The sequence below is a fragment of the Nyctibius grandis genome, chromosome 3 (assembly GCF_013368605.1).
Source record: "Nyctibius grandis isolate bNycGra1 chromosome 3, bNycGra1.pri, whole genome shotgun sequence".
NCBI lineage: Eukaryota > Metazoa > Chordata > Aves > Nyctibiiformes > Nyctibiidae > Nyctibius > Nyctibius grandis.
Genome location: NC_090660.1, coordinates 540,391 through 566,055, shown reverse-complemented (window position 1 = coordinate 566,055; position 25,665 = coordinate 540,391). Strand labels below are relative to the sequence as shown.

At 44.6% G+C, this 25,665-nt stretch overlaps 1 protein-coding gene across 2 annotated transcripts in view; it reads left to right on the top strand.

Annotated features, from left to right (window-relative positions):
• Nucleotides 1-23,006, top strand: part of EGFR (epidermal growth factor receptor) — a 144,246-nt gene extending 121,240 nt beyond the window's left edge. The window contains exons 17-28 of one of the 2 annotated variants that reach the window (XM_068397297.1): nucleotides 720-861; nucleotides 1,916-2,038; nucleotides 3,286-3,384; nucleotides 6,597-6,782; nucleotides 10,835-10,990; nucleotides 11,863-11,938; nucleotides 12,842-12,988; nucleotides 14,851-14,948; nucleotides 15,397-15,564; nucleotides 15,661-15,708; nucleotides 15,812-15,914; nucleotides 16,917-23,006. In XM_068397297.1, coding sequence (XP_068253398.1) covers nucleotides 720-861; nucleotides 1,916-2,038; nucleotides 3,286-3,384; nucleotides 6,597-6,782; nucleotides 10,835-10,990; nucleotides 11,863-11,938; nucleotides 12,842-12,988; nucleotides 14,851-14,948; nucleotides 15,397-15,564; nucleotides 15,661-15,708; nucleotides 15,812-15,914; nucleotides 16,917-17,293 — 1,723 coding nt within the window. In that variant the 3' untranslated portion in view covers nucleotides 17,294-23,006. Of the gene's footprint in view, nucleotides 1-719; nucleotides 862-1,915; nucleotides 2,039-3,285; nucleotides 3,385-6,596; nucleotides 6,783-10,834; nucleotides 10,991-11,862; nucleotides 11,939-12,841; nucleotides 12,989-14,850; nucleotides 14,949-15,396; nucleotides 15,565-15,660; nucleotides 15,709-15,808; nucleotides 15,915-16,916 lie in introns of both variants that reach the window. The other variant, XM_068397296.1, reaches the window with a different exon arrangement.
• Nucleotides 23,007-25,665: the final 2,659 nt, after the last annotated feature.

The window sequence follows — 25,665 nt, the reverse complement described above, 5'->3', positions numbered from 1 at the left end:
AATAGTAATCCCTGGGGCAACTTAGAAAGAGCTGTGATGGATCTCCAAGCACAGACCAAAAAACAACCTTGGAAAAGAGGATTTTCTTTTCAACTTAAATTTTAAATGACCCAGGCTCTAATAAATAGGCAGCAATCTGTGCTTACAACGTTGATGGTTCATACGTTACCTGGTCTCAGAAATTTTGTTCTTGGGGAGGAGGGCTGGTGATCTGAAGTATATCATGTCCCTTACAGCATTGGAACAGGCTGCCTAGGGAAGTGGTGGAGTCCCCATCCCTGGAGGGGTTTAAAAGACGACTAGATGTAGTGCTTAGGGGTATTGTTTAGTGGTGGACTGGGCAGTGCTGGGTTAACAGTTGGACTTGGTGATCTTAGAGGTCCTTTCCAACCAAAATGGTTCTCTGATTCTATGGCTGAACAATGGAGCAGAAATCTTCACTGCTGAGCACAGTAAAAGCCCAGATGGTCTCATATCAGCTCAGTTCTTTTGATCCATCACTTTTTCTTAAAGAATAAAACCAATAAATACAACCACTGGATGAGAAACTAAAAAATACATATGCCCAAGATACCTCAAACGTCAAATGGGCTTAAATGGACGTCCAGAGCATGTGTTTGATCAAAAACTAAGGCTTCGTGCAATCTCAGTAGGGTTTTTTTCTTTAATCTTACACTTATGCAGAAAGAGAAAAAAATGCTTCCCCTTCTGCCTTGCAGCTCCAAAATCCCATCCATCGCAGCTGGCGTTGTCGGAGGTCTCTTGTGCCTGGTGGTGGTTGGCTTGGGCATCGGCCTGTACTTGCGGAGACGCCACATTGTCCGAAAGCGGACCCTGCGCCGGCTGCTGCAGGAGAGAGAGGTGAGTTCTGCCCACACACCTGCAACACGAGCTACTTTATTTGGGGCAATGGGTGCCAGCCTCCTCCTGCCAGAGAATAAAAGGACCATACGTCTGTCTTGTAACTCAACAAGCCCTTGGGTTGGCCGACACAGCGTCTACTGCACTAGTTAGAAAAGAAGCGGTGTGCACCTAACACCTTGTCACTTAATCTTGAGTCTGATCCCTCTGGATAGAATTTTTAAAAGCTGCAGGGGATTTAGATGTCTAAATCCCGATGGAAATCATTGAGATTGTCTACTCAGAAAAAACTACACCTTCAGGGTGAGGTGTAATGTGTTGGCTGATCCATACCACCTTGCCGTGTCGACCCTCAGCCTCAAAGCGTTTCTCCTTCCAGACAAGCCTTGAGGCTGCTGTGGCAACTTGGGCCAGAGAAAGGAGAGGAAGGAAAGGAATGGAGGAAGAAAGTGTTAAATATCTTTGGAGGGCATTACTGCTGTTTGCAATAAGGCTTAGATCGAATTTTGAGAACATCGATAGTCAATTCAACATCATCATTTTTACTGAGAAAAGAATCACTCTCAGTGTTTCAATTGCTGCTGGTAAACCCTGCGGTCTGGTGGAGCTACTGCTACCATGGGAATTTCATCCAGTCAAACAAGAGCAGACCTGAAAGGTTGCAGGTGATTCTTGCCTGTTATTTAAAACATTTCTATAGTTTATTCACAAGTTCAAAAAAAAATAATCTTCTTTAGGATCTGTGGTAATTCCATTGTTCTTCGTGCCATGTGTTTTAAGGCTTTGAAGTCAAAGCCTTCATTTGAACAGTAGTATTCCTTCCTTCTCCTTCAAAACAGCAGTCACCACTCTGTGATTGATTTTACCCCTGAAATTTGAAGCGACTCTAGATATTTATTGCTGCAAGTCAGAGTGGAGCTGTCCTCCCGTAAACCTCACGTGGAATAAAATGTTCATTATTTTAAAGGAAGGATTTTTTTGCTTCCCCAAAGCGTGCTGCTTGCTGTCCTCTTAGCCTGTGTGTCCTTCTAACGTCTTCTTCTCTCTGCACCAGCTTGTCGAGCCGCTGACGCCCAGTGGGGAGGCACCGAACCAGGCTCATCTGCGAATTTTAAAGGAGACAGAGTTTAAAAAGGTTAAAGTTCTAGGCTCTGGAGCTTTTGGCACTGTCTATAAGGTAAGATCACCATGTTTCTCTTCCCTTTTCATCTTGCTCCTGCATGCAGAAGCCATCCAAACAAAGCATGAACTGGGAGCTGCAACCATTGTGTAGATTTTTTTCATTTAAACTAGATATATTGAATGGTAGAGAGCTGACCCAATCATCATTAGTGGAGTTATGAATCAGGTAATGTGGGAAGTTTTATGTAAGATGTTGCCAAAGCCATACTGCTGAACCTGGAGGACAAAGGTCTCGACTTAAAAACTACCATAGCCAAATAAACAAAATGTTGTGAATATTAGGAAATAAAGAAATGCACTTTGTTCAGCTCAGTGCTAAGCCATTCTTCTGTGTGGTCTGGGATCTTGTTTTTATAATTGTCAGTCACTCTTTCATCAGAACTTACTGGGGTGTGTGGAAGTGTCTGCACACCTTCAGTTGTGTAGGTGCACAAGGTATTTTTTTCTCTTGGTGTTTGTTTATCCTACATGTTTCTTCTTCACCCAGTTCCACGTATCTGTGCTCCTTTTATTCAGGATACGTGCTTCAGGCTTTGCCATTAGTACTGAAATACAAACTGTCGATTCATATATGTCTTTATAAAGCTCTATATTCTGAAGCAGTCTTCCAGCTACGGCTAGGAACTTCAGGGGCACAAATCCCGTTGACCTATGAAAACGTGCCCCTACATTGCTGGGTACTTCAGCAGAGTGTCCTCGCAGTGCCACGCTGCTCACCTGCCACCTCAGTGGCCTCCTGGCACTATAGATACAGAGCACTGAACCAGTCGGACGTAAACCTACCTGCCACGGTGTATGTTTAGGACTGGATCTGTACAGTACAGATGCCAGCTTGTTTTTGTAAGAAAATGCCAATTCTTTTCATCCCATGATGTATAAATTAGAAGTGGCAAGGTGTTGCACGTGCAGTTGCTGTGATGCACTAATTAATTAGATTTCCATACGCAAAAGTTGCTCTTTATGCATCTCTTGGGCTAATTTATACAAGGACAGTCATGAACATGGTTTTTCAAAAAAAATACGGTAGTAAGTGACTTTTAAAAGAGAAATACCACTCACTCCATTGACAGGATTTTGTTCACGCCCATAAAACACGTTTTTTGCATATTTGTGTTGTCTGCCGTGTCTTCCCATTGCTCAGAATATTTAAGGCTACTCAGAAGATGCAACATGTCTATGTGATTGTGAGAATTAACCTGTTAGATATGAGACTGAGTAACTCTTTGTACTTCTTGTTCGTAGGGACTTTGGATCCCAGAAGGGGAGAAGGTTAAAATTCCTGTCGCTATTAAAGAGTTGCGAGAGGCTACATCACCAAAAGCCAACAAGGAGATACTTGATGTAAGTTTTCATGTTTGTTTTGTGGTACTCATTGCCATTATGGCAGTAGAACTAAAACAAACAACAACATTTCTAATGGTTTTTGAATCCTGACATTGCAGATTGTCATAAGCTAGTTGCTTGGTTATGTAGGATTAAATTAACTATAAATCCAAAAGAAAAAAATATCCCAGCTGTCTGATTTCTCTGCCATGAACAGCAAGAAATTATATCAATTCCCAAAAGAGGCATGGAAATTTTAGTCTCTTGTATTTGGTACAGATGAAGTCTTTAAGCTTCTCCTTGCTATACCCGCGTGAGCGTGCCTCTAGGAAGCCTAGCTTGGAAGCCTGGGTTTGGCAGGGGCTCATCTGTCGAGTGCTTGTTTGCAGGGACAGGGACGTGCTTGGGACAGCCTGTTTGCGTGGGCATGATGGTCCTTCAGCCATGGGGAAAACTGTGGGGTTTTTTATGTATTTTGGTGTGAACTGAACCACTTTAGCAGGAAATTTATTAAAAAAAAAAATAATAATCCAGCTTTGGACAGCAAATGACCCCTCAGGTAGGAAGTGTCATCTCAATTGGTTCAAGCTGACGAAGACCTTAACAAAAAGCCAAGTCTCATAGTGAGAAGTGTCAGGATGAAGTGTCAGGATGAACAGAGCAGTAGATGCAGGGACTGTGTGCTCCTCGGGGGTATCAAAGTACTTTTTCTTTCCAGAGAAGTTTCTGTATCATATCCCCACGTTATCCTTTCTGTTCTGTTGAATCAGGATGCTTAACAAAAAGCTCTTGCTTTTTTCAGCCCTGTTCATTTTTCAGATTATTTGGTTGGTGGAATTCATTCTATATTTCAGAGGAAAATGTAAAAAAATACAAAACAAGTGAAAGAAGTCGGAGGGATGACTCCAAAAGCTCCTCCCAAAACAGATTTTTGCTACACGACCAACTTGCCAAGGTCACTGAAACCTCAGAGATAATAATGTCCAATTAAAGATGATTTGTCTTACAGAAACACGCTAGGTATAGAACAAGCGCAGCAGCTTCAGCTCGTATAATCCAGGCGAGCTCTCGCTGGCTTTATTAGGGTAGGGCTAATTCAGAAGATTGTTGTTGAATACCAAGCATTCTTGGAGCAGGTCAGAGCGTACCACAGAGATTTCCAAGATAAACAGTTGAAACAAAGGCCCACTTTAATGTCTTGGGCTACTTAGAGGGACCCATGGCCGCACAATAGCTCCCTTCTGCTCCCTGCGAGGAGGCAGTGGGCTATTTTACTTTGCAGTGTCAAATGCAATAGGCAGAGTCAACACTTGGATGCTCTCCGAAGGCTGTGTGGCCCATATGCCCACCCCACTCTGTTAGCATCGCAGTGAGAATGGCTCCAACTCCAGATTCCCCCCTGCCACCACTGAAATGAATACAATATGGATCTGAATCCCAACAGGAGGCAAGGCAGGGAACAGACGCCCTTCATCAGTACACGGCTCGGTTTGGAAGCCTAGGAAGGTTTAGCGTGTTGTGTTCTCTACTTACATCTGAGCGTCGTGTAGTGGATTCACAAGGTTCTCTAAAAATCACTGCCACAAATATCTAAATGATTGTACACTTGCTGTATCTTCTTGGGCTAGCCTACAGAATCAGCATTGGCCTTGACAGAGGGCTGCTTTCCAATGCCCTGCTCACAGCCTGCAGTAGGTTGAGCAGCCCTTACCCACTTCTGCCAGAGATCTTTAACCTGGCTGCCCGCAGACCACTTCAATCCCAAACAAGGATACCAAATGCAGAATTGGCACCTCAGAAGAAAACTGCATTGCATCATGTTTTGCTTAGGCTGGCACGTCAAATAACAATACCAAGGCCAGAAAGTATTCCTTAAGAATTGGGTTGCTTATTTCTCGGACGTCATTGCTTTAATAACTTTGTTTAATAATAGTTCTTACCAGCTACACAGCTATGTGACATCTGTGGAAGGCTTGGTAGATGATGAGTAAAGTGCTGTGGTATTTCATTCCTTAAGCTCTTAGAAAGTGCAGGTTTGCTCCTTTCCCAGCCAAAGTAGTGGCCTGACTATTGCTTTAGGCTTTGGGGGGCTGCTAGCCTAATGTTGAATTGCCAAGGGATGATTAGTTGATGTCACCCCAGATGCTGAGTTAAGATGCTGACCTCAAAGCTCACTGCATGGAAAAACACCCATTTATTTCCCATTGTGTTTGTTTTCAATCAAATGGCTTTAAAAATGTCCAGAAATGAAATACTGTAAATCAGACACAAAGTTAATTGAAAAAAAAAACACAACTTCAGCTCTAATTTTCCCCCCTATTGGAATCCATTCTTTGAGCTTGCACTTGACAGTGGATGTCAGTATAAATGTAGACCTCAAATTTAAATCCATAAGTAGTTCTTGCATGCAAAAACCATGAAGTTGGGCATTTCTACCCTGTGGCCACGTTAAAGGATGTATTCAGTGTGTCTGGAGCACACTGCACCAGCCTCTGAAGGGGCCTCTCCCTTCCTACAACAGACCAAAGGAAGAGGAGGTACCTCGGGTACCTTAGATAGGTACCTAAAGCTACATAGGGTGAACCCAGGCCTAAAAGAAGAGTTTTTCACATATTTATGAATGCAAACCCAAAATTCCAGTTGACCAAAGGGTTTACTATGCTTAAAGTAAGACGTATTCAGACTTCTAAAGAGGTGGACTGATTACTGACCTGTTTGATTTAGCATGAACTGGAGAACAACATGGTCAAAGAAGCCTTGTCTCTTGAAATGTCAAACTGTCAGTCCCATCCTAGATGACAACTTTTGACTTTCTGGGTTAGTACTAGCCCTGACAGAGGGACAGAGGTCTCAAAAGGACTGATTTCCAGTCAGTTTTGTGAAAAGATTTGTAGAACATGTATCTTGCAATTAGGTGCTTAAAATTATGAAATCCCATCAGCTTCCAGTTGATGTTAATTAATTCCTCCTAGGCCTGTAAGTTTTGTCCCCAGGATTTTATGTCCCATGTTTTCTTGGTGTACCAGTATTGGGAGACTGGCTCTTCTGTGGCATCTCAGTGATGCTTTGATGTTCAAAATCTGGACCTTACACCAAGTGATATGGGGCACAGAGTTTGCACACAGCATTTTAGCAACCTCTTGAATGACCAACTTATTTTATACTGCTTCCAAACATTTCTGTCATGCCAAAGGGAGTGTTTCACTTTGCTGTTTTCCCTTTCTTCTCAGGAAGCTTACGTGATGGCTAGCGTTGACAACCCTCATGTGTGCCGCTTGTTGGGAATCTGCCTCACTTCTACTGTTCAGCTCATCACACAGCTGATGCCCTACGGCTGCCTCCTGGATTACATCCGGGAGCACAAGGACAACATCGGCTCCCAGTACCTGCTCAACTGGTGTGTGCAGATTGCAAAGGTGAGCGGACCAGCACGCCACCAGATGGGCTAAAACTCAGACTCTTAACACGAGGTCTGACAGCGTGTAATGTATTTATTTATTTGTCTCTAAGTCTTTATATTTCACCACATGGTTCCTGGATACCTTCTGCGTGACGGTAAGCGGTTGCTTTGTCTTAAACAGTTGACCATTTTCAAGCTGCTGTGCAAACCTTAACTGTTCTTCAAAATGCTCCTAGACAGCGTAATATTAACACCAAGGCGTTTATGTCCAAACCAAACACCCTGTAATGAAACAATAACGTGATGCGATGAAGCTGTGGCAGGGAAGGGAGCAGAATTTGGCAATTGCCATGCCAAAGTGCTGCTTCCATCAACAGATTGCTTTGGGCTGTGCCACGGGGCCCCGCACAAAGAAAGATGTTGAGGTGTTGGAGTGAGTCCAGAGGAGGGCGACCAAGGTGTTGAAGGGTCTGGAGGGTCTGACCTACGAGGAACGGCTGAGGGAGCTGGGGGTGTTTAGCCTGGAGAAGAGGAGGCTCAGAGGTGACCTTAGTGCAGTCTACAACTACCTGAAGGGAGGTTGTAGTAGGGTGGGAGTTGGCCACTTCTCCCGGGCAACCAGCGATAGGACAAGAGGACACAGCCTCAAGCTTGGCCAGGGGAGGTTCAGGTTGGACATTAGGAAGCATTTCTTCTCAGCAAGGGTCATTAGCCATTGGAAGGGGCTGCCCAGGGAGGTGGTGGAGTCACCATCTCTGGAGGTGTTTAAGAAAAGCCTGGACATGGCACTTAGTGCCATGGTCTAGTTGCCATGGTGGTGTCAGGGCAATGGTTGGACTCGATGATCCCAGAGGGCTCTTCCAACCTGGTTGATTCTGTGATTCTGTGAAACAGTGATGTTGTCCTTGTGTGCCTCAGAGAATGACCCTGATTTTTCAGGCTGAAATCTCTGAGGCCTGGGGATCAAAACTCCTGATTAACGAATACCAGCTCCGCTCTAGTGCAGGTTGGCTGTGACCAAAAGACATTCAGGCATCCCAGGGCTGTTCTGTAATTCGTATGCACCGAGTTGGTGCCTGTAATCTAATTGCAGTGGCCACAGTGCCAAATACACGACTCATTATCACACCTGGCACAAAGAGAAGAGCAGCAAAGGAGGCCGAAGCACAGCCTCCAGCCCTTAGCAGCAGTACGCTGTGCTTGGAAGGTGGATAGCCATGTGCAAGCATGGAAGAACGGAGCAAAACCAGCAAAAAAATAGCTGCAGTTCGTTGGAGATCTGTCGTGTGAGACGGCAGTGTCCGCAGCCCGGCTGCTTCAACGCTGCGTATTTCGGAACGATGGTCTGCAAACTAACCACACACTTACAGCCTTATCGGTCCCTGGAGGCCTTGCGTACATCCCAGACTCGCCCGGCTGTGGTTTGCTTTCAGGAAACACGCTGAGGACCTCAGAAGTGTATCCACCAAAAGCAGACAGAGCACATTTTTCATCTCAGTGTGTGTACTTTTTTACGGCGCGCTCCACAGCAAGTGGGTTTTAATTTATGCGTCCCCCCGGGATGTGAACAGCCTTTTTCTGGCTCTTTTGCTCTCTTGTTCAAAATCAGTTACTGCCCTGCCCTGGTTTCAGACCCTTTCGAGGATGAGCTGGAGGCCACACTTCCCTCCTCCTCGTCATCCTTGTTAATTTTTAAGGTGGCAAAATCAGTCCCCAAACTGATCCTTGGGGAGTCGCTTGCCCAGAACGTTGCCATTCACAGTTGTTAGCTTCTGGTTGATTTTTTTCACGTTGGTTCAACGTCTGCTCGTAGCAACCTCTACCCTTCCCAGTGATGCCTGACCTTCGAAGTACTCCTTTGTGCTGCTCCACACTGGAGTTCTCAAAGAGTCCGTAAATCACACGTACTTTTTCCCACCAGTGTGCCTGGTGTTACCACTCTGATAAAGTCACGCCAGATTTTTGGACATTCTCTGACTCTTTAAAAATTGAAATAAATATATTTATGTCTGGTAACTAACCAGCAGGAGGGAAGTTCCCTGGGAAGCTTATTCTCGTTTCTGTTTTCACAGCTTTGAAATAAGTTTTCTTTGCATCTTTTACAAACGTTGTCTCTCACTGAGGTACAGAGTCCTGCCTTACAGATGAGATGTTACGACGGAGCGTAGACACTCTATGTGCAGAAACACTGTGGAGTAACTCTTTGGTCTCACACTTAATGATGAAAAACTGCTTAAATCCCAGGCCTGCAAACAATTACAGATCTGCTGAACTTTCTGGATGAGCAGTTTGACATCTTTGGTGCACGTGCACGAGTCCTTTAGCCATGAGCTTCTTGAACAGCTTAGTGTGAAGCTGATATTCTGCCTTTCATCAGCTTTGAGTCTTACCAAGTCCCTGCAGTAGGACATGTTTAGCAGGCGATTTTTTGTCCTACTGGGGCTAGACTGTGATTATTATTTTTTTTTAGGATAGTCTGCCTTCTGTCAGCAGCTCAGGATTTTTTGTTTCAAGAGCACTGCTCGCTGAAGATCCATTTGTGTAATTAAGTGCATGCTCGTAGTGGCGTTGCGCCAGCTCGTTTGGGTGGTTTGTTTTGGCAACATCAGCAGCGCTTGGGTGAAGTTCTGCCGAGGGACTTGGGTGGAGGATTCGATGGTGGTCCAGGTTAGCGGTGGGCTTAGGAAGGGGGTGGAGGCTGGAAGGGAATTATTCCCTCCAGTGCTCTATCAAGAAGATCATTTTTGTGTTAGCTATGTAGCTTAGAAGTACTTTTTTATTAATTCTCTCTTCATAAAAATACAGGCGTGTAAGTGCCGCCAGCAGAAACCTATCGCCTGGGAATAATTGTGGGGTTTAGAAAGGATTTTGCAGGAAACTTAGAAATCATGAACTTTTTGATTCCATACACCAAGAGATTGGAGTTGAGGGAAGGGGGAATAACCTCTGTGGTCAGAAATGCAGCTGTTAGATTCATACCTTGAAAGTCCAACTGGCACAGTGAGTCGTATTCTACCACGAGAGGCAGTTGTACCAAAAAAGCACGTATGCTGTGGCGAGCCCAGTCTGATCATGGGAGGCAGTGGAACTGGAAGAACTTGCCTTTTCAAAGAGGACTGGAAAAATAGATGCGACTCTGAGCTCAGCCATAAAGTGATTTTTTGAATTTTATTTCCTTTCCTCACCTTTGTGGTGGGATGCCTCATTGTTAGAGGGAGAAGGCAGAGCCCAGCGTAATGAGACGCAGAATCGGCAGCTTTGAACAATTAATTTATTTTCTCTTGGTCTCTTCTCCCTGGCCGTTAGTGCCTACATGCTCTCTGTAGGGTTGGCCTGTGTGTGTATGGAAGGTGATAGTTAAATTCTGTGCTGTGCTCTCCTGAAGTCACTGGGGTTGCACAAATGCAGCTGAAAGAAGGGTTTGCCCCCTTATTTGCAAGTCCTGTCTCAATTTTCTTGAACAAAATCCCAAAGGAATCACACCCCCTGCTCTACCTGCTGCTGTCCATTTTTTCTCCGTGACTCCACTAGCACATGGACTCACAAAAAGGTTCCTGGAGGGTAATAGTTACTTCTCCTTGTAACTGTGCAAGCGCACCTCCTCACCCTGGAATAAGCATCGCGTAAATCCAAGCAGCAGTCCCTTTTCTGAAGGCGGGATGGGTTACCACGGCCTCTTCTCCCAGGCAACCAGCGATAGGACAAGAGGACACAGCCTCAAGCTTGGCCAGGGGAGGTTCAGGTTGGACATCAGGAAGCATTTCTTCTCAGCAAGGGTCATTAGCCATTGGAAGGGGCTGCCCAGGGAGGTGGTGGAGTCACCATCTCTGGAGGGGTTTAAGAAAAGCCTGGACATGGCACTTAGTGCCCTGGTCTAGTTGCCATGGTGGTGTCAGGGCAATGGTTGGACTCGATGATCCCAGAGGGCTCTTCCAACCTGGTTGACTCTGTGATTCTGTGTTTATGGTGGTGTGTGTACAGTTACCACAGAGCAGCTGACGTTTGGTAACTGGTTTGCGCGTCCAAGCCCGAAGCGTGTGAGCCCACCCATGGTTTGTCACGTTGCAGGGCATGAACTATTTGGAGGAGCGTCGCCTGGTGCACCGTGACCTTGCTGCCAGGAACGTCCTCGTTAAGACTCCTCAGCACGTGAAAATCACGGACTTTGGGCTGGCGAAGCTGCTCGGTGCCGACGAGAAGGAGTATCACGCCGAGGGAGGCAAGGTAAAATGCGTCGGAGAAATGAACTGCTGCACCTTCGTTGGTGTTTGTTAAACCGACATGTTAACATGAGCCTTAAACACAGGGGGAAAAAAGGAGAGTGGGTTTTTCAAAGTGCTCAGCTGCCGTCTCAGTGTGTTGCCTTTGAAGCCTGTGGGAGTCCTCTGAAATCAGCCCGAGCAGCGTCAGGCCAGTGGGACTGCAGAGGTAGCAGAGCAGTGAATGCTTTTGAAATTCCCACCCAGAATGTCTGGGAAAAAGAGCAAGATTATTAAAAAAACATTTAAAAAAAAAAAAAAAAAAGGCCTGGCTGAATTCATCAGCGTAGCCAACACCAATAACACTGTGCAGTTTGTGAAGAGAAAGGGAATGCTGTATATTTACAGCAGAAGAAAGACCTGTCAGGCTTGGTTCAACACGCCCTCGTGTTGTCCTACGTGCTGATGGAGGGAAGGTGTCCTGCTGAGAAATGAAAGAGGAGCTGCTTGCAAATATTGCAGAGACCATCAGTGGAAACCATATGGGCGCAGATCAGTCTTTGTCATACAGCCTGAGGCTGGATTTGTGTCCTGTTACGACAGGAGAAGGTGAAAAAAATAGTAATTTAACTATAAAAAAATACTGTAAAACTAATTTGTAAGAGATGTTTCTAATATGCCTGGCATTTCACAAGTTCTCAGGTTCAACATAATAAATGAAAATAATAATAAGGGACTCAAAAGTTGCCTGCTCTACCGCTCAGGTAGTTGTGGTGTTTGTTGGTTGGTTTTTTTCCCCTTCTGCAACCAAACTATTGGTTTAAACACCACCTGGTGGTAAATATCGCTGGTAGATTTTGGGTCGGCGTGTTAAGGCTTATTTGTGAATTTTCCTAGGTTCCTATTAAATGGATGGCCTTGGAGTCCATTTTACACCGGATTTACACTCATCAAAGTGATGTCTGGAGTTACGGTGAGTCTAAAACCAATTATAATTATTGCAAAGGGGTTGGAAAATTGCAGGATTCGCTAGTGACTCTACACAGACCTTTTTTTCTTCCTATTATGAGAAGGCTGAGAGGTGAAACATAAACAATGGGCCCAAATCACCTATTCAATAAAGCAAAATTCCCATTTTTTGGAATTAAAACTATCAGCCAGCGTCGATCAGTGTAACTCTGCTATGGCCTAAAATGTGCTGTCCTGGTGTTGAGAACAACGCTAAAGGAAGCAAAGTGACAACATCCTTAGACAATTCATTTTGTATTTGGTGTAGTTCATAAACCAGCTTGAAAGAAAGAGGAGCAGAAAGGAAACTTTTCAAAGCAGCTTATTCCAAAATTTCCACTCCCTGGACTCTCATATTCCTGGAAAATACTGAATGCAGCTGGTCAGATCCTGTGTCCTTTTAGAAAAAGCACAGCCTCTGGTCCTCTTAATCCATTTATGTATCTTGGCATTCAGAATCTTGTTTTGTATCCTAAGCTACCAGACAATCACAACAGCTACGTTGGAAGAGGACGTGGTATGTCAGCAAACGACACTGAGGCAGCTGGTTTACACGTCTTTCAAAAACCGCTCTCGCTCGTCTCCAAAGAGATTGTTTTGAAACGAAAATACAGCTTCCATTTTTAAAACCACTTGCTGGGCTGGAGTCGGGGTGGTAATCTGCATTTCCTTTCTGTGGGGCTGGGAAGTTTGTGGGATGTTTGACACTTAGATGCTAGCTGAGATGAAAAAAAAACTAAAATACGGAAAAAAAAAAAACCACAAAAGAAATCAGGATGATTTCAGCCTGTATTATTAATTTGTCTCTCTTCAAATCATGGCAGAAAATGCTTGTCCTGTCTCACGGTCTTTTCCTCCCCCCCTGCAGGTGTGACAGTTTGGGAGCTGATGACGTTCGGGTCCAAGCCGTACGATGGGATCCCTGCCAGTGAGATCTCCTCTGTCCTGGAGAAGGGCGAGCGCTTGCCCCAGCCCCCCATCTGCACCATCGATGTGTACATGATCATGGTCAAATGTGAGTTCACGTTTGGGGTTGTGGGTGCTCACCTGAGGCCAATAAGTAGCACGATTGCCTTCGTTATGTCACGTTTGTATACGCTGTGCTCTTGTGATCACACAGAAACAGGGTTATGTGAGAAGAGTGGTGACACCGGCGTGTGTCCCCACACCTTGAGCACAGGATAAGGTTTCATTAGTCACTAATTCAGCCAGCTAATGTTTTTTCACCATGATGTTGTCAATTATTTTAAACTGATATTGTCAGGCAGCATAAATCAGCATCCCACCACCTGCTTTACTTGATGCTCTGGTTTTGTATGTCTAGAAAATAAAATTAACGCTGCCTCCTCCTGCAGGCTCCCGCTTAGTTCAGTGATACACCTCCCCCTGCAATCACACGCATGGATTACGTGCTCCTTTTACTACAGGAGTGCTGTGAGCACAGGCACCACCTTAATGGCAAATGCACGTGAGGGTCCAGAGTTCCTCATCCGATTTCTTCCTCGTTTCTGGATGGCTCCTTTTGGGCACGCTTTAAAGTAGCCCAGGAGCAGGGGGGTCTCTGAAGCACTTTTTTGGTCATTGTTAGGGAACATCAAAGGGATTCTGAACCCCAAACCCTTTTCCCATCTATATCAGCTGCTAAAATGTCAGATTATTATCTGGCTTCTCGTGCATCTCTAGACCATGACTGCCGCATCCCTGCTCCCTACCAGTAGTGTCTGCGAGGATGCTGATAAGAAGCCCACTAGGTGGCATTTAAGACCTTCTCACTGGAGTAAAATGTACCTGTTCCTGAAATAGGAGCCACGCTCCCATGAACGCCCCGTAGTGCAGCACTTTCGGGGGGTCCTGGAGTGCCCCAGTGTTGCTTTGTCAGGACAGGCACCGCCCAGGGAGAGCCCGATCCTGTGCTCAGCAGAGTGAGCAGGACTGCTCCGCTCTGTCTAAAAGCAAAAAGGATTTCTTCTGGAATTAGCAGGGGATCATACTTCTAACGTGGTAAAAAGTCACTGACAATGATGAGATTTTGTCTAATTCAGATTTCAGATGGAATATTATCACTTCATTTCTCTATTACTGTGGATAGGCTGTTTCTTGTGACTTCCTCCAGACACACTAAGTTTGACCTTTACTATTTTTAATTTTAAACAGAAGAGTCTCTACATCAGCTCATCTGTTAGTTGATAACAGAAAGTGTGAGTTTCCTGAGTAATCTCACATGTTAACCACCAGTATCTATATTTGAGATCTCTTCTAGCATTGATCCACACTAAGCTGTAGGACTTGTTTTTGTTAAAGTCTGCTTGCTAATTAAACACAGCCTAGATATGGTTAATCTTTCAAAATGTCCCCAGTGAGGATGTTTTGAATTTTAGAAGACATCTGGTACAGAGGGTAGCTTCTGCTTTAGGTTCCCCAGGGTTTCACAAAGCAGCGCAGTGAGGACTAGATGGTCCCATCATGTCTGTAGGTGCCCGCTGGAGTTAGTTTGCTTCCCCTCCTTCAAGAGCTTTTTCAGAGCAACCTAATTCGGGCCGATCCTGGCTGGCCACCCATTTGGTATCCTCAGGACTGGTGTGTTGTTATCAGTCAGGTGGGACCTGCCTGCCCAAGTGGAGACAGGCCAGCATGAGAAGAGACGGGCTCAGCCTGGAGCTTTTCCAACATGGGGTTTGTTAACTCCTTCATCCTTCCCCAAACTGCCAAGATGTGCTTTTTAAATGCTGAAATTCACAGCAGTGGCTGGTGAATGGACTTTTTGTGGTGGTCCTTTATGGGTAAATCCTTGATAACATGTGTGGTGCTGTTCTTTTCACTGTGTTTGATCACCAAAACAACTTTATTTGTGTGTTGCCCTTCCTGTTGTCCCTCCAGGCTGGATGATCGATGCAGACAGCCGTCCCAAGTTTCGTGAACTGATAGTGGAGTTCTCGAAGATGGCCCGTGACCCCCCACGCTATCTCGTTATACAGGTACTAAACCCAACGGTAGGGAGAAGTCTGATGGGCATTTGAGGACCAAAACAAGTAGTAATGCGTATGAAAACATATAATATGGATAATTTAAGGCCAGATTTATCATTGCTTTCCAGGTCTTAACGCATTCAGCTAGAAACACAAACAGAATTTCAAGACCAGTCACTATTTGCTTAGTACTGGTCCCAGTCTAGGACCAGTAACAGTCCATATTGCAGCCCTGAGAGGAGAACAGAGCTTGATCCTCTTCAAAATGCAGATATTTTACAGCAGCGTAGACAGAGATTGCAGGTCCAAATTCCCCTAAACTCTAGGGAAATTTGGTTAAACACACAGATCAAGATTTTATATCTTGGACCTCTCACTAAATTGTCTCTCAGAGAAGGGCGTAATGAGGACTTGAAGGGGGTTTGCAAGTCCTCTCTCATGCTGACTTGTCTCACAGGGAGACGACAGGATGCATCTGCCCAGCCCCACAGACTCCAAGTTTTATCGCACCCTGATGGAGGAGGAGGACATGGAAGACATAGTGGATGCGGATGAGTACCTCGTGCCACACCAGGGCTTCTTCAACAGCCCGTCAACATCCCGCACTCCTCTTTTGAGTTCATTGGTATGAAACTTTTCCTCTGTGGAAACCTGTCAAGCAATTGTAAGAGTGAACTGCTTCTCACAATGTCTGTATTTTCTTTCTCTCTCTTTTTAAAAGAGTGCTACTAGCAACAATTCTGCTACAACCTGCATTGACAGGAACGGGGTAAGTGGGATGACCTTCAGAAAAGGAGAAACTTCTCCTATGTGGATCAACTTCTATGAAACAGACTCTTTAATCCTGATTTTCTCTACTTCAAACCTAGCAGGGGCACCCTGTGAGGGAAGACAGCTTTGTCCAGAGGTATAGCTCAGACCCAACGGGCACTTTCTTGGAGGACAGCTTAGATGATGGCTTCCTGCCAGCCCCGGGTGAGTCCCTCTCCCATATTTCCATCCCATGGCCATTCATTCACAAGTCATTTGGTTGTGAATATAATCATTTTCTGTAGAAAGGAAGCCATCCAAATGCTTCCTACTTTGTTTGCTCAGTAAACGGGAGTGGATACACGTGCACATATCCCTTCCCTAGACTTTTTCTGGCTGCTTCTGGCCACCTCTCATTTCAGTCCTTCACAAGCCAGGCTCCTCATGTGTGCCATCTGGCCGGGGAGCTTGCGTGCGTGGTTATATGTTTAAAGCTTTCTACCACCCCTGCACTTGGGATAATATCCTCTAAAATACGGGTTTCACCCCTTAAACCATTTCAGCAATATAAACAGCTTCCTGGCAGCTCCACTGCTTTCAGATGTTGACACACAGAAGGCAGCTCACAGTTTCACGTGGACTCAGAGCGTAGGCAGTCGGAGAGCGAGCCAGCGTGCACCAAGGGTGCTGTGTTATGCAGCCGTGATGCTTTGTGTCCTTAAAAAAACCCAACCAACCCTTCCAAGAATATGCCACAGCTAAAAAAGGGTGAAAGACCCTACAAGGGGTGGCATTGAAGTGGAACGTGGAGTCTCTGTTACTGCTAGTCCTGTATTTTCTAGGCATTTTCCTCATCTCTAAACATTTTTCTAGGGAAACAGCTTCTGGCAACAGAAGTTTGCAGTTTCAGAACGGTATCTGGGACGTGGCCACCCACACATCACTCAAATCAGTAGGAGCTATCTCGCTCTCTCATGGTCCAAGCCATCTTTCTGCTGCTTTGCAGATTGAATTCCTAGAGATGAACCTCAGGGCAGTGCATTTGATGCCACGGCACAGCGTTCCCTGCCTTTGGCTGTCTTCTGCTCCGGGAAGTTCAGTGAGATGCTGTGCACAACGAGCAAGTGGCAGCTGGGTTGAAACTACGCCTCGAGTGATGCAAGTGGCTGCATTAGTTATAAGTCTTCATTTTCATTCCTCCTCATTTTTATTTTCTTTTTGTTGCAGAGTACGTGAACCAGTTGGTGCCCAAGAAAGCATCTGCCTCGGCGGTCCAGAATCCAATCTACAACAACTTCTCTCTCACAGCAAACTCAAAGGTCCCCACAGACTCCAGCTACCAGAATTCACACAGCACAGCTGTGGACAACCCAGAGTATCTCAACACCAACCAGTCTCCGCTGGCCAAGACAGTCTTTGAGAGCTCTCCTTACTGGATCCAGGCGGGCAACCACCAAATAAACCTGGACAATCCTGACTACCAGCAGGACTTCTTACCGAAGGAAACCAAACCTAACGGTCTCTTGAAAGTTCCCGCAGCAGAAAACCCAGAATACTTGAGGGTAGCAGCACCAAAAAGTGAATACATTGAAGCCTCGGCATGACCATAGAGATGTCTTCTTGGAGCGAGGCAAGCCAGGCTCTCGGTGAACCACCTGGCTGCTGCGAGAACGGACTCTTGTCAGAGCGAACGGCGACTGCAATGCATCAACAAGCACATCTTTCCTTTTCAGCACGGGGGCTGAAACTGCAAAGCCCATCTGATGGTAGTTTGGGTCTTGTCTTGCCCATTTCCATGTAGTGACTGAGGCCCACAGCCTGCACTCGGGTGCATGTTGGGATGGAGCGGGATCTTCCTGGACAGAAGAAATACGGATGCATTCCTTTCATTTTCAAATGGTAGCATGGTAAGAAGCCACTCTGGGATGAACTTGAGAACTGTACACATTGTACAGTCAAATCCTTTCTACAGCCTGTATTTTTATAAATGTTTCTAACAGAAATTTTGAATCTTTCACAAGATCAGACGCTTGTCCTGCTGGTCTGCTATGTGGTGCTCAGATCACCAGCAGGAAAACAAAAATAATGTTACTAAATAGTTTTCCAAAACTCCTGGAAGAAAAACAGTTGTTCCAAACCACCGGATTTTTACAAATTGGCTCCATATACTGCTGCTTGACACGAACAGAAGAGCATCTGGGGGGCGTATGGGAGATTCTGCCCAGGGCAGCATGGAGTGGATTGCTCCAGGGAAAACCAGCACGAGGAGCAGAATGGCACAACACATCACCTACTGACCACTACTGCTAAGAACTGACAGGAGGAATCACCTCAGAGTCATCTGTACATGGCTATAAAGCGCTCGCTGGTCTGTTTTCTGATGGTCAAATGCAATACTTTTTGTTTTACTGATCCCTTATGCAGCTGTCAAGTTGTCAAAACGCCTTTCTTCTTCAACAAAACTGTTAAAGATGTTGCCATAACTGAAAAATGAAGTGTCAAATAATGTTTAACAGACTTTAATTAAATGTCAAGGAAATGCAAAGGGTGGCAAATTGGAGCATTCACAAGACAGACTCAAGAACTATACTAAATTAAACTTGACTAGGGCAAGAAACACAGGTAGCTCTAGCCAAGCAGTTTTATTTCTGTTCCTAAAGGGGCTCAGAGCAGAAATCATTTTCCCCTGTATATTTGGCAAAGAAAAGGGGGTATCAGTGTTACACTCTACTCACTTCAAGGCAGAACACTGCTAATTGCTGTGCCACGCTGGGGCGGGTTGGCTGTCCCTTTGGGGTCACCTCTACTGGCAATGCAGGAGGGGCAGTGAGAGTGAATTAAGGAAAGGAAGAATCATCTGGAGTGATGGAAAATACTATTATCTTCCTCTTCTGAAACACAGGGCTTCCTACTCTTTCTTTAAAATACCCAGCATCATCTGTTGTCAGTGGGGAATAGGCAGACCAGGCAAGGCTAAGATTTTAGCTTCGTAGTATAAATTAATCACAGCAGCAAAAGCAGCTACTCTTTCCAGGGCCCCGTGATACAGAACTTCAAATTCTTCCATCATTAACATTTCTTATGAGTGTAGGAGGAGTAAAATGCCTAAAGTGTGAATTTAGTCAGTAATTTAGACGCATCCCACCAGCATCTTGGCAACGCTATTTTAATCAGATCAAAGCAAATGCACATTTGGTGGATTTGGTACAAAGGTCCCTCACTAACTGAACGTTGGGAACTTGATTGAGGTGGTGTAAGCAGCTAAGCTGCAGAGGATATGTAGTCTATATTAAATAGCAAGAACTAGTCAAATGTATGCTGTCACTGTGTTTTGAATACATCAGTATGTGTTTCGGTTTGAGTATTGCATCTGGAGGCCAGGATCAAGCAGTAAATCCTCAAAACATCATTTTTACAGATTTATTGGCAGATTTCTCCTGGCATTCCTGCGAGCAGATTTGTTGTGTTGCTCTCACAAGCATGCTGCAACACACAGGCAGCGCTGCTTTTCCCCACCCACCACCCCGGGAGGGATGTACAGAAACCCAAAAAAAGGATCTTTACAGAAGTCACTGATAGTTTTCAATTCACTACATCTGTTATGTAAAATTAAAAATCACATCATGCACGTTCTCCCGCAGAATCTTTCTGACACTACTGCACAAAAGAATGTATTGATGTTTTGTTTGAATCTGTTAGCTAAAACAAGCCACTGAGAAGTAGCAATATGTATCACCAGCATTATGTAGCATGGATATTATTTAATCAAGGTTAATATGCTTGCCCATAACAATTTAGGAGGGATTCAGCAGCGACTCGTTGCTAGAAATAGGGAGATTCATCTAAAAATTAAGCAATATAAGTTTGAGAGAGCATCACTTTTTGTTTTTGATGAGAAAAGTAGGGAAGGGGATGTAGGACCACAAACTCTAGGCACAAATGTACAGATGCCAGATGGGTGGGATCAGCTATATTGTAAAGTAGTTCTGGTAAACAGGCATCCTGTAAGCCATGATTTGTAACTAGGCAGCTCATTAATGATTCCAAAGCCAGCAAAAAATAATGATTGATGCAGTGTTGCATAGAATTTAGCCTACTGAATGGGACATAAAAGTTGCATTTTTACAAATATTAGAAAAAATAAATACACTGCATCTTGAGGGCTTACATAAATCAGTATCCAAAAAGAACTTGAGAGTTCTGCCATTGTCTCTCAGGAGGGTGGGTAGAAAATGCTGATTTTAAAACACAGCTGAATAGGGAAATGTAGCAGGCCACAGCCACTTTTAAAAGCTGATCAGAGTCTTACAAATTGAGAAAATAAAAATTTCCCTTTTTACTATATTTCTCATGGAAGGCAAAATAAACCCACTCATGCTAGTGCTTAGCATCTTTCAATCATAAAGTTAATATGGAAGTGCTTTTGCAATAATTAAGACCTTTAATAACTGCTAAGTATATGAAAATGTAAGTTAAGCCAAGAGTCTTCATCTTACTTTGATGTTTTCCAGTGATCTGTGTGTGGTGTCAGCGCACTTGACTTCATCTGGGCCTTGGGCTGTTTTCTTCTGCTGCAGAGGGAGTTGGCTTGGGAAATGTCCTTCATGTTGCAGTTGGTCTTGTTGGGTACATTCATCCAAGAGGCTGGGGACTTGCTTTTGTTTCCAGCTGGCAGGTGACAACGCAGCGAGTTTTCTAGAGAGAGCAGTTGGAAATAGGTGGTAGTTTCTGGAACACCTCAGGGTTCCCACCAGCGTCACCATCAGATGGCCATGTGAAGCCCCAGCATTAGAAAAGATGGTCCCATGGTTTATTTGAAAGGAAGGGGCTTATGGAGGGAGGATAATGCCAGGGAAGGGGTGCAGCAGGCCAATGCCTACCTGAGACAGCTGCCAGATTTGCCCAGGGACATCACGAGGCCATTGAGGTGCCTGGGGTGTCTTCGGTCTGTCTGGGTGTGCTCCAGGGTGCCGAGGAAGAACTTTGCATTTCCAGACAAGGCTCATTTTTCACGTTCAGGGTTCAACACCTGTGAGCAGTCACTGTACTCTGGCTTTGCTTCCCTCTGCATTTCTCTGTGAGAAAACATCTGAATCAGGACAAAGTATGAAAATGTACCTGTGTCCTCCTTCCTGATGGAAACCGTGTACTCATGAAATGTCAAACTCTGTGTTTAACACTTAGCAAGAACGCTTTGTAATGTTTTATCACCACTGGTTCAAATTTTTATATCAGAATCCCATTTTCTAGCTTTCTTTTTTTGTAAGTGTTATCTTGTTGTTCTGACATACCACTTTTAAGGAGCCTTTTTAAAATAATTTTAAAAATAGAAAAAAAAAAAAAGTTTATACAAAAGAAAAACACGACACCTTCAAGTAGCTTGTCAAAGGGGCTGCATTAGGACCAAAGATGTAACGTCTTGTTTTCTTGCTTTAAAGGAATGGGATGTTGATCACCACTTCCACAGCCTCTCGTTACAGGGAAAAGCTACAGATCTCCACTCCTCAGTGGGGCTGGGCCAGACCCCCGCTGAGCCAAGAGGGCTTGACAGGAGGGTGAGGCTTGTAGATAGAAAACCAAACCAAATATCAGGACCAGGTATAGCTTCAGGGCCAGACCTACAACCTCTATTCCATTTCAATTAATTTTCTACTCAACACAATAGCTAAACGAGGACACGATCAAGAAAAAAAAGAAAGACATGATGTATCAGGCAAAAATACAACGATGTGAAGATGAGACATGACGAGATAACTGCTTTTTATGTGAGGAATTGTGTAGGTAGGCAGACTTTAAACTGATAACACTTTTGGTTATGTATTACTTCAATTACATGGGGGAGTCACCAGGCAAAATGCCAAGATCCAGGGCTGGTGCTCCACCAACTTTGCTCTCGTCCTCTCACATCGTGAAGATGGGGCCTGTGCATGACAGCGCAGGCCTCGTGGTCTCTCTGTACCTCTCGCCTTGAACTAATGGATTTTTCTGATTAATAAGGTGAAAACCAGAAATCAAACCCACCACTAATGACCAGACTGGTTGAAGGTGTTGTTCCTGTGTAGCTGATACGGTACATCATTTCCAGTTGCGCTGGAATTGATCCTCACCCTCCTCCTTTCTTCTCACAAGCTAGCTGCAGCGTGTGCATTTGCAGCCACCATCAATGTTATCCTCATATTTTATGAAAGGGAATAAGTAAAGTAGTTATCTACAACAGCAGGAGGCTTGGCTCACATACCTAGGTTGCTTTTTTAATCCTACGTTCCTAATATCGTTACCCTTTAAATTAATGGGATGTTTAACTTGATTACACTGAGAGTATAAAACAAGGCTAATGTTGAGTGATTTTTGAAAATCCCTCGCAATAATCAGAGATCCTATGGATCCATTGCCTGGTTTAGGCTGCTTTGTATTGATGCAATCAACCGAGTATAAGGTACAATGTCTTGGTTTTAATGACTTGTCAAGCAATATATCCAGATACAGGCGGTACCCTCGCAGCGTTGTAAAGTTACTCAGCTACGAAAGCACTATTTGTACAATAAGAACCTCTAGACTTTTATATGGTTTAATGGTTTATACTGTTGATCAAAGATTGTTTGTATATTGAGCGATAAAAATGAGGTGTATATTATTCTTTTTAATTGTTTTTAATTTTTGGAGAACTTTTATTGTAATATACTGTTGTATTTGGGGGGAAGAAAAATCCGTGGCTAGCTTGTAGGGTTTGTAGCCAGAGAAGAACTCACATTAAGAGTTCTTTATTGATGGACTTTTAGATTTTTTTTTTTCTGGTAAAAGTTGTCACCTTGGGGATTTATCCAGGGCTTAGTGAAGCTGATAACGGGACCCTTCCCTCTCTCCAGGTCTCTCTGGCTCTCTGCATGCACAGTAAGGCAAAATAAAATCTCAACCGGAGTCACGCTGGTGACTCAAATTGTTGTACTATACTGGGCAGAAATTCTGTTAGCAAATAGAATACTCGGCGTCCCCTGAGTGTTGGTGTTTAATTATCCAACTGGTGAAGCATGTAACAGACAAAGATTAAAGGAATTACAGGGTCCTCGACAGAACAGAGCAAAATACACTGGGTTGAACAGTAAAGAAGAGAGGAGCTGGAACTGTCAGTACATACTCAGCCTGGATAAGTCCCTGGTATCACAGTTAGTAAATTAAATCATTTTTGTCTTTATAGATGAACTTCGTACACAGAAAAAAAAACGCCACTACAGCACCTTTCTCATCTTCATCTTTCCATCCAGTCCCTTCCAACACATAGGCTGCATGTTGTACCAGCTCAACCTATTTTATGCAGAACTGACATAGTCTTAATCTTCATATTACTGGTTCTCAGAAATGTCTAATGCGTATTAATGCATGATATTTTTATTTTAATAAAAGTAATTAAATAAATCTTTGCTCTTCTGGCTCGTGATTCCCCCCCCCCCCTCCCTCTTTAGTGATCAGCTGGCTTGGAAAGATTCTATTTAAGTTAGTATTGATAATATGAAGAACAATACTTAGTATTAATGTCGAGAAGGAAACTGAAATATATGTTGTACATCCATACACCTCCTCTGTGAAGAACAGAAAACAACTTACAGATTCAACAGTCTTTATCAGACAGCAAACTGCTGTTCTCCATATTTCACAGATATAGGATAACAAATCCTCTGTACTTACCCCAGAAAGGTGGGGACACTGATGGGTGCGATAATTACATCGGATCGTGTAAGAAATTTCCAAGGTGGCCAATAAAAGAGCCAGCATGCTCCGAGGAGGCCCACAGCCGTGGTTGGACCACCTACCACGGTGCCTGGGGGACACCTACGTGCCTCCTACAGCACAGCGTGGAAGGGCTTCACCATTGCTCTTTGGGGCAGTCACGTTTCAGCACTAACTGGTCACAGATGGCCTTGCTCATTCCTGTCCTAAGGCTGCCAACTAGGGCAGCACTTCTGCAGCAACAGTTGACAACAGGCACAAACTGAAACATGGGAAGTTCCATTTAAATATGAGGAAAAACTGCTTTACTTTGAGGGTGACAGAGCACTGGAACAGGCTGCCCAGGGAGGGTGGGGAGTCTCCTCCTCTGGAGATATTCAAAACCACCTGGCCATGACCCTGTGCAATGTGTTCTGGGTGACCCTGCTTTGGCAGGGGGGTACTAGCTGATCTCCAGAGGTCCCTTCCAACCCCAACCAGTCTGTGATTCTATTTGTACCAGGCATGAGTCTGTCAAGAGAGAGGGACCTTGCAGTTACCAAAGGCAGGTTCTGGGAACTGCAGAGAAGGTCACTCAGCACCCACCTGAGTCAAACCCATGGCAGACCCCCAGGAGGGACATGTCCTGCTCCAGGTGCTCAGTGGGGTGACTGGCCTTGCTCCCCACATCCCTGCCCACGGGATGAGGTGGCCTGCTTGGAGCCCACCTATAAAAATATATATATATGGGAGAGTAAACCCCCAGTCCCACAATGTGGATTATTGTTGCTGTTTAGTTGAGAGAGGAGCTGGAATTACAGATCAGGTGGTGCTTTAAATTGTTTGTTGGGAATTGAAATCTCTCTAATAAGCACCATCTGTGCGAAGTTCAACACCAGAGCTCTAGTTGCAGAAAGACTTTTACTTTAAAACCAGTTTTCTTTCTAAAGAGAGCAGAAGGGATGTTACTTAATGCATGTGTTAACCTCAGAGACTGTTGCCTTCAGTTACAGCCCCATGAAACTGAACTAGCTCAGAAATAGCACAGTAAGTGTTTGTCGTCTCTATCCAGTATCATATGGGCTGGTTTGCATTTTTTTTTTCCTTTTCTTTTTTTGGGGGGCACAGACTTTGGATTGCACTAGACTTCACTGGACACTGTCGCTCTCAGATAGGAGCAATGATGATACAAGAGATGGTTATTCTTGTCTCACAGACAGCTTTTATTTAGGAGTACTTGTACTGGCACTCATTTAACAAGCCAAAGCACTGCTACTAAGGCTCACAGCTGGCTGTAGAGGTTTCCATCTAGCTCTTGGAGCCTGTTAAGTCACCAAAAGCAGAAGACCTGCATGTGAGAATGCTTGTGGATAAGAAATACAGCAACACATGACCTCTACCCCTGCCCGTGGAGACCAAGCCATGCTAGGTCAAACCAAGCTGGGTTAGGCATAAACATAACTAGGATGGAGGTGGTGAAGGCCTCCAGACACAGACCTGCCACGGGGCAAGCGGAGAAAGCACATGCACCTACTCGAGATTTCCAAAAGGAAACCAAACTTGCAAAGTCTGCATCACTTCTGGTGCCTGTACCTCGGGCTTGGCACTTAGGGCCCAGCCAACAAGGCTACAATGACCCTTGCTTCTGACAGCAGCAGAAGGAAAGCCCAGAGTGCCCTCTCTTGGGAGAGAAAGAAACTCTGCCCACAACATATATAGCTTTAAGATAGACCTCCCAGCAAACAGAGCAGAAAAAAAAACAAGCTTGCATAGGTGATTTATTTTCCAGTCCATTTGGAGTACAGGTTCATGGTACATGCATGTTATGCCGTTGGTCTCAGCCCATCTATCCAACCTGTCCAGATCCCTCTGTACGGCCTTCCTACCCTCCAGCAGGTTGACACTGCCACCCAGTTTGGTGTCATCAGCACATTTACTGAAGGTGCAACTCAATCCCTACATCTAGATCATCTATAAAGATATTGAACAGCACCGGCCCCAGAACTGAGCCCTGGGGGACACCGCTAATGACCGGCCACCGGCTGGACTTTGCCCCATTCACCACCACTCTCTGGGCTTATGGAGGTTATCATTCAAAACGTTTGCTCAGAAAACTTTCTTGGGTGAAAGACTGCTACTCTATTAACATCTATTTCAAACTTATTTAATGGCCACAACTTAAATAGATGCTTTTTCACACAAAGAAACACCAAAAAAATACCCAGAGGCTATCGGGAAATTAATAAATAGGTTCATTACAAACTGAATTACC